General features: G+C 50.2%; 1 protein-coding gene across 1 annotated transcript; it reads right to left on the reverse strand.

The window, feature by feature from the left end:
• Positions 1–4,059: 4,059 nt before the first annotated feature.
• On the reverse strand, positions 4,060–8,541 carry LOC115839349 (putative testis-specific Y-encoded-like protein 3). The gene has a single exon (XM_060285095.1). It carries the CDS (start codon positions 8,254–8,256, stop codon positions 7,192–7,194), a length of 1,065 nt encoding a protein of 354 aa, XP_060141078.1. The 5' UTR covers positions 8,257–8,541; the 3' UTR covers positions 4,060–7,191.
• Between the last annotated feature and the right edge of the window lie 3 nt (positions 8,542–8,544).

Consider the following 8,544-nt stretch of genomic DNA (forward strand, 5'->3'; position numbering starts at 1 on the left):
TCATCTTGCGCCCCCAACATCCGGTACGGAGGACGCTAAGATGCGTGGATAAACAAATGACTCAGGACCCGAATAAATGAGCAAGCAGGAGTGGGTTCTGAGGACGAGACTCAGGCCCCAGAAGAGCGCCAAGACCCACGGTTGCCAAGGCCCCCCACCGAGGCCAGTCACGGCATGAAGGAGGTGTGCTGTTGGCCACGCAGCAGAAAGATCAAGTGAGCACCTGTCTGGGTAAGCACCACTGTCAAAGGCCTAAGGACGTGTAGGATGCAGCTGGGCCCCAATTTGGGCTGCAGGAGCCAAAGTGCACCTGCCAAACACCAGGCGCAGGGCAGGCAAACCACATGGGGCACTGGCTTCCAGAATCGCCAGGCCGCCTCCACTTCAGGCTCACCCTGAATCCCCTGGGAGCATCTGGGACAGCACAAAAGAGAACCCCAGAGGGTGCATCCCAGCCAGGCACTGGTGTGCCAATTTTGGGTTCTCAGTCTACTTGGGAGGTGGCAGAGATTGTGGTGGGCTAGGGCAATCATGGAGGGCTTCCTGGAAGAGCTGCAGCCTGGATAGATGGAAAAGATTCAAACTGAAGGTACTGGAGAGCGGGAGTTGCAGACACTGACCCCTGCCTTGCCTCCAGCTGCCCCATGAGCTCTCCCACCTCTGAACCACATCTGATAGCCCTCCCCACTATCTACAGGACAATGCTTTGGCTTTGCATTCAGAGGTCCTGTTTCCAGAAAATGGCCTGAACCTACCCATCTAGGCTTGCCTCTTCCAAGCGGCCACACGCAGGGCACATGTTGTGCCCTAAACACATCATGCATTTTCTATCCCAGCGCCTCTGGTCACACTGTTTGCTCTGTCAGGAATTTCCTTTTTCAGGCCCAATTTCTAAACTACCGCCCATTTTTCAAAGCCCAGCTCCAGTGTCCTGGCTTCAGAGAAGTCTCTACCCTCTGATCCCACATCATACACAGCTGGGAAGAGCTGTATGCCAAGCTGGACTTAGCTGGGTTCTGTCTCTTTGGGGTGACTGTTATGTCCCAGTTAGGCCTCTTGTCCTGGTATAATTATTAGTAGTGTCCCTTTCACTCCCAGATGTGTTCTAGCTAAGGACAAATTACATGGTCACCCTTCATTGTCCCCACACTTCTCTGCCCAACTGAAATCCTTTGGGCAGCAACCACGTTGGCAGGGCAGAGCACGATACTCTGACACATTTGGCTAAAGTCATTCATTTCACACAAGTAATTTTTGAGGTGCACGTGGGGCAAAGCAGCAGACTGAGAGGTCCCTGTCCTCCTGACACATGTTAGATGGGAGAGGAAAAGAAGAAAACGAAGATCACTTCAGAGTTACAAGTGCCATGGAGGCAATCAGGAAGAGAAGGGGAGAAGCAATGCCGAGGGGCAGAGAATGACTTTAGACAGGCTGGGCAGGAAGGGCCTCGGGAGAAGCGTTTGGGGCCAGAAAAGCAAGTGCGAAACCCCTGAGGTCGGAATGTGCTTAGTGTGTTTAATGAGCAGCTTAGAGGCAAGCATGGGGGAAGCGAAGGAAGATCGAGGGGAGATGTTGGCAGGGACCAGAAAATGCTGGAATCTGTCAGCCACAATAAGGAATTAGGATTTTTTTTTCTGTCAATGGAGGGTTTTGGATGGGGGAGTAACATGATCTGAGGGGTTTTTTTTCCCCCCAGACTGAAAAGTTTTTATTTTTTCTTCAAGCAATAGAAGACAAAGTGCCATGAATCCTCTTCTGATTGGACAAAGCCACCTTATGACTGTTTCTCTGTCTAGAAGCAGTGATGTCAGTTACAGCGATGTCATTACAACACCGCCACTGGGACACAGGTCATCAAGACCATCAGAGTTACAGATTTCTTTTCGGAGGTTATCCTCACAGAATATGGTAACAATTTCTAGTCTTAAGTCCTACAAAACCACCTTATTCAAACTACTTCTAAGTTCAGGGTTATATTAACAGCCACAACAACTTAATAACAATCACGAATAGCCACATAGGTTTCCAAATGGTGTAGAAAAATTACACTGATATTCTTGGTAAATGTTCTCAGCTAAAAGCAACAAGCAGGACTGGACAGCTCAATTTCCCCAGTGGATGGAAATGCAGAAGGGGATGCATCGGGGCTGACTTAAAAGCAGCGAAATGAGGGACTTCCCTGGTGGCCCAGTGGTTAAGACTCCATGCTTCCACTGCAGGGGGCATGGGTTCGATCCCTGGTTGGAGAACTAAGATCCTGCATACCGCATGACCAAAACAAAACAAAACAAAACAAAAACAAACAAACAAAGCAGTGAAATGTAAAACAGAGCATAAACTTTCTACATACCCAAAGTCATACCTGGATTGAGGGAACCTCTAAAATTGTAGTGTTCTGTTATGCGTTCTTCTAATTTAAAGAGATGTCACCAGAAAACTACTAGAGCTAATCAATGAATTTGGTAAAGTTGCAGGATACAAAATTAATACACAGAAATTTCTTGCATTCCTGTACACTAACAATGAAAGGGCAGAAAGAGAAATTAAGGAAACAATCCCATTTACCACTGCAACAAAAAGAATAAAATACCTAGGAATAAACCTACCTAAGGAGGCAAAAGACCTGTATGCAGAAAACTATAAGACACTCTTGAAAGAAATCAAAGAAGACACAAACAGATGGAAAGATATACCATGTTCTTGGATTGGAAAAATCAATACTGTGAAAATGACTATACTACCCAAAGCAATCTACAGATTCAATGCAGTCCCTATCAAATTACCAATGTCATCTTTCACAGAATTAGTACAAAGCCCAGAGACAGGGTCTCCCCTGGTGGTGCTGCAGTTAAGAATCTGCCTGCCAATGCAGGGGACATGGGTTCGAGCCCTGGTCTGGGAAGATCCCACATGCCACGGAGCAACTAAGCCCGTGTGCCACAACTACTGAGCCTGCACTCTAGAGCCCACGAGCCACAACTACTGAGCCCACGTGCCACAGCTACTGAAGCCCACGCACCTAGAGCCTGTGTTCCGCAACAAGAGAAGCCACCACAATAAGAAGCCCACGCACCGCAACAAAGACTAGCCCCCACTCACCGCAACTAAAAGAAAGCCCGCACACAGCAACGAGGACTCAATGCAGCCAAAAGTAAAAATTAATTAATTAATTAAAAAAAAAAAGAAAGCCCAGAGATAAACCCACACACCTATGGTCACCTAATCTATGACAAAGGAAGCAAAAATATACAATGAAGAAAAGACAGCCTCTTCAATAAGTGGTGCTGGGAAAACTGGACAGCTACATGTAAAAAAATGAAATTAGAACACTCCCTAACACCATGCTCAAAAATAAACTCAAAATGGGTTAAAGACCTAAATGTAAGGCCAGACACTATCAAACTCTTAGAGGAAAACATAGGCAGAACACTCTTCGACATAAATCACAGCAACACCTTTTTTGAGCCACCTCCTCGAGTAATGAAAATTAAAACAAAAATAAACAAATGGGACCTAGGGAAACTTAAAAGCTTTTGCACAGCAAAGGAAACCATAAACAAGACGAAAAGACAACCCTCAGAATGGGAGAAAATATTTGCAAACGAAGCAACTGACAAAGGATTAAACTCCAAAATATACAAGCAGCTCATGCAGCTCAACATCAAAAAAGCAAACCACCCAATCAAAAAATGGGCAGAAGACCTAACAAACACATGAAAAGATGCTCAACATCACTAATTATTAGAGAAATGCAAATCAAAACTACAATGAGGTATCACCTCACACCGGTCAGAACAGCCATCATCAAAAAACCTACAAACAGGGCTTCCCTGGTGGCACAGTGGTTAAGAATCTACCTGCCAGTGCAGGGGACACAGGTTCCAGCCCTGGTCTGGGAAGATCCCACATGCCACAGAGCAACTAAGCCCATGCTCCGCAACAAGAGAAGCCACTGCAATGAGAAGCCCGCCCACCACAACAAAGAGTAGCCCCTGCTGGCTGCAACTAGAGAAAGCCTGCACATAGCAATGAAGACCCAATGCAGCCAAAAATTAATTAATTAAAATTTATTTTAAAAAACCTACAAACAATAAATGCTGGAGAGGGTGTGGAGAAAAGGGAACCCTCATACACTGTTGGCAGGAATGTAAATTGATACAGCCACTATGGAGAACAGTATGGAGGTTCCTTAAAGAACTAAAAATAGAACTACTATATGACCCAACAGTCCTACCACTGGGCATATACCCAGAGAAAACCATAATTCAGAAAAACACATGCATCCCAATGTTCACTGAAGCACTATTTACAATAGCCAGGGCATGGAAGCAAACTAAATGTCCATCAACAGAGGAATGGATAAAGATGTGGTACATATATACAATGGAATATTACTCAGCCATAAAAAGGAATAAAAATGGATCATTTGTAGAGTCATGGATGGACCTAGAGAGTGTTATACAGAGTAAAGTAAGTCAGAAAGGGAAAAGCAAATATCGTATAACACATATATGTGGAATCTAGAAAAATGGTATAGATGATCTTATCTGCAAAGCAGAAATAGAGACACAGACGTAGAGAACAAACGTATGGATACCAAGGGGGAAAGGGGTGGGGTGGGAGGAACTGGGAGACTGGGATTGGCACATATACATTATTGATACTATGTATAAAATAGACAACTGATGGGGACATACAGTATAGCACAGGGAACTCTTACCTAATGCACTGTGGTAACCTAAATGGGAGGGAAGTCCAAAAGGGAGGGGATATCTGTATGTGTATGGCTGATTCATTTTGTTGTGCAGTGGAGGCTAACACAACATCGTAAAGCCACCACACTCCAATAAAAATTAATTTAAAAAAAAATCTACACTCAGACGTAGAGAATGGACTTGAGGACACGGGGAGTGGGAATGGTAAGTTGGGACGAAGTGAGAGAGTGGCATGGACATATATATCCCACTAGATAGCTAGTGGGAAGCAGCTGCATAGCACAGGGAGATCAGCTCGGTGCTTTGTGACCACCTAGAGGGGTGGGATAGGGAGGGTGGGAGGGAGGCACAAGAGGGAGGGGATATGGGGGATATACGTGTATGTATAGCTGATTCACTTTGTTATAAAGCAGAAACTAACACACCATTGTAAAGCAATTATACTGCAATAAAGATGTTTAAAAAAATCTACAAATTTCCTCAATAGGGTTGACCATCAAAATTTTTAGAAACTGGAATAATCAAATAAAAATAAATTTAAAAAAATAAAAGGAAAAAAATATTAAAAAATTAAAAGATCAGTTGGTGAATCAAAAAAGTTAAGAAGATTCGGGGGCTCCCCTCCCTGCACCTTGCAGGCCCTCCTCCATCCCTGTCTTCCCAGCTGGCTCCAACTTCTCTTGCACGCCCCTGCCGAGAGCAGCCCCCCCCCTTTATTTTGTGTTAAGGTCTCCCCAGGTCCTCGGGAGCAGAACAGAAGCCCTTCCATGGGAAGGGACCTGGGTATGGTCATTCCCCCAAAATGAGATGGAGACAGCCCAAAAAAACTGTCTTAGGGGGTCTCAGGAGTGGGGCACGGCTAAGCCCCTGTACTAACAGGATCCCATGAGGGTTTGGACCCGGCGAAAGGAGAAGAAAGTAGAGTTGGAGCTAAAGTTAGTCTCCAAGAACACAGCACGAAACAAAACAGTGTGCTATCCCTGCGGGCCCGGAGCTCCTGGTGTCTCTGCTCAGGGGCCCTGTGCTGTCCCCCGTTGCTGAGGGGGACAGGGCACTGGAGCAGAGGGGGCAAAGAGAGCTCCGCCAAGCTAGAGGACAACCCTCCCTCTCTGGAGACAATCGGAGAGGCAAATTCAACAAGAAAGCCTGTCTCCTCAGCTGTCTGTAAAAAACCTTGCTTCTTCAGTTATTTTGTTTCTGAGCTATCACTTTAAAGAAAATAAAAACAAACATGTGAGATCTCGGCAGGTGGAGAAAGGCCTCACGACCAGAAACACCCCCTCTCCAGCACCCCCAAGCTGGCCGCCTAAAAACAAGTGGAGAGAGGGGAGTTGGGTTCTGTGTGAGTCCAGTGACTGGAGCTCAGGAAGGTAGGCTTCTGGAAGGGACTCCATTACTGCCCCTGCGTTAAGTGCATGCCCAGATATGCCAGCGTGGCAGAGTTCCTGGGGTTTGGGGAGCTCTTGTGCATTGGCAGGTGGCCCACCTGGGTTCACAGGCAGTTCTTGAGGTCCTTATAGACCTGGGAGCAGGCAACAAGGTCGCTGGCAACCTGGGTGAAACTCATGAGAAGGGCGATGACCAGACACAGGTAGGACACAGACCTTCAAAAGTCAGTAGCAGGTCGGGAGGTAGGACCAACACAGGGGTAAGAAGAGCAGTGTGATCACAAAGAATGCACTGCCCACTGCTTCATGTCCTTGACCTCACCCCATGCCCATTCTGCTAGATGCCCAACAGTCCATTAGCCTGGCCTGTGGTCCTGAGGTCCTGGAATGTCCAAGTCTGGCTGACCAAATGCACCCACTTCCTCTTGGGTGACAAGACTCAGCTTGCCACAGACAGGTGTGGGGTCAGCATAAGTATGAAGCCTGGCATGCTGTGGCCTTGAAGGAGTAGGCCTCAAAGAGGCACTGGTCCTCCTAGTGATGACCTGTGGGTGCCCATGTAAAAAATGGGTGGTGGGGCTTCCCTGGTGGCGCAGTGGTTGAGAGTCCACCTGTTGATGCAGGGGACGCGGGTTCGTGCCCCAGTCCAGGAAGATCCCACATGCTGCGGAGCGGCTGGGTCTGTGAGCCATGGCCACTGAGCCTGCGTGTCCGGAGCCTGTGTTCCGCAACGGGAGAGGCCACAACAGTGAGAGGCCCGCGTACCGCAAAAAAAAAAAAAAAATGGGTGGAAGGCCATGATCAAAGACAGGTCCAGGGCCATGAAGATGATGGTAGTACCTGTCCACAGCACTGGGTGCTTGGGTAGACACTGTGGCATGTGACAGTCATGTGATGCATGGAGCCTACATGGAAACAGAAGAGCGTGGCCATGAAGGCCACAATCTCGGAGCTGAGTCCACTGAAGTCCAAAGGGGTCAGAGTACATGGAACAGAAAGCAGACAGCAGAGTGCCATGGCTGGCCTAAGCCCAGGTCCCCAGGAGGCAGAAAGGAGTCTTGTGTAGGGGCCAGGTCCCAGGGCAGGACTTAGCCAGACTGGAACCCATAGGACCTAGGAGGGGCCTCTGTGGGCCACCTTGCTAGGTCTTGCCTGGCTCTGTGGGGCCTATTCCAGAGCAGGTAGTACTGCAGGGGGTTGGGCCACAGGTCCTCTTTAATAATCTGGGCAACCCTGTCGGCCTCCGGGAGGCTGTGCTTTGAGAACCAGCTGAAGAAGCTGTGGATGGTGTCCCGGTTCCTGTGTACCAGAGTTGGAGGTTCCTGGCCCCAGTGCCAGCAAATGCGACTTGCAATTGACACCACCCGGCCTAAGGATCTGCACTCATACTTCTTCACTATCACCTTGTTCCGGAAGTAGGGGTTGCTCCAAAAACTGAACTTGAACTTGCAGCCCGTCCTGGCGTGCCTGTGCTCCCTCACTTCCAAATTCATCAGGTAGCAGAGCATGTCTTCGCCTCGGGGGCTGATCATGGCTGACAGCTGCGGGTGGTTCAGGAAGGTGGTGACCCGGAAGCCAGGAATATTCTGGATGATGAAGCTCCTTCGGGCTAGGTGCAACCGGTGCATGCGCCCAAACCTGCGCTCCAGCCGCAGGTAGGCCCTGCCTGCCTGGGCACTCACGGCCTCCAGCTCCCACTGGATGGCTTCCAGCGGGTCCACAACTGGGCCACCAAAGTTCAGGGGCCCTGGGCCTTGCTGCGCCTCCGCTCCCACCTCCAGCTTCTCCCCCCGGACCAGCTTCTCGGCCACCTCCATCTCCTCTCCCACAGGCTGCTTCCCCACCTCCCGTTCCGCCTCCTCCATGAAGATGGCGCCCTCCCCAGTCGTCACTTCCTCTGCCTTCCCGCCGGCTCCAGCCCGAGCCTCCCACCCTTCTGCGCCACAGGTTTCTGGGCCCCCGTCCCCGAAAAGGCCGTTTTCTGGGCTCAGGCCAGTGGCCGCGGAGGCCGCTTCCCGGCCCCCCGGGGAAGGTAGGATGGTCCCTGGGCGGGCTGCGGGGTCGGGATACCCGCGTCCCCCAGCCTCTTGGGCCCCAGACGCGGTGACCGGGCGCGCGGCGGTTTCCAGGCCCCCCGCACCCTCGTCCGCCATCACCTGCGGGAGCCTCTGGCCTGGAGGGGCTCGGGGCGCGCGGGCGATACTGCGGGTTCAGCGAGAGGGGCGGCTGGAGGGCTGGCAGCGACCCCAGCGGGACCGCGGGTAGTAGGCAGGGAGGCCCGATTTTCTCCTACGGGGCTCGCCCCGCCCCTTGCGCCCCGACGCTTTTACGGATGTGATTCGCAAGGGTTCCCCGGCTGTCTTGGGACTAGGCGCCTGGTGGAGTGGCAGGGGGCTGCCCGGTGGGGATGCGACTGCGGGCGCCCAGACAGAACTGGGAGT

Source organism: Globicephala melas, chromosome 15, assembly GCF_963455315.2.
Source record: "Globicephala melas chromosome 15, mGloMel1.2, whole genome shotgun sequence".
NCBI classification, from domain to species: Eukaryota; Metazoa; Chordata; class Mammalia; order Artiodactyla; family Delphinidae; genus Globicephala; species Globicephala melas.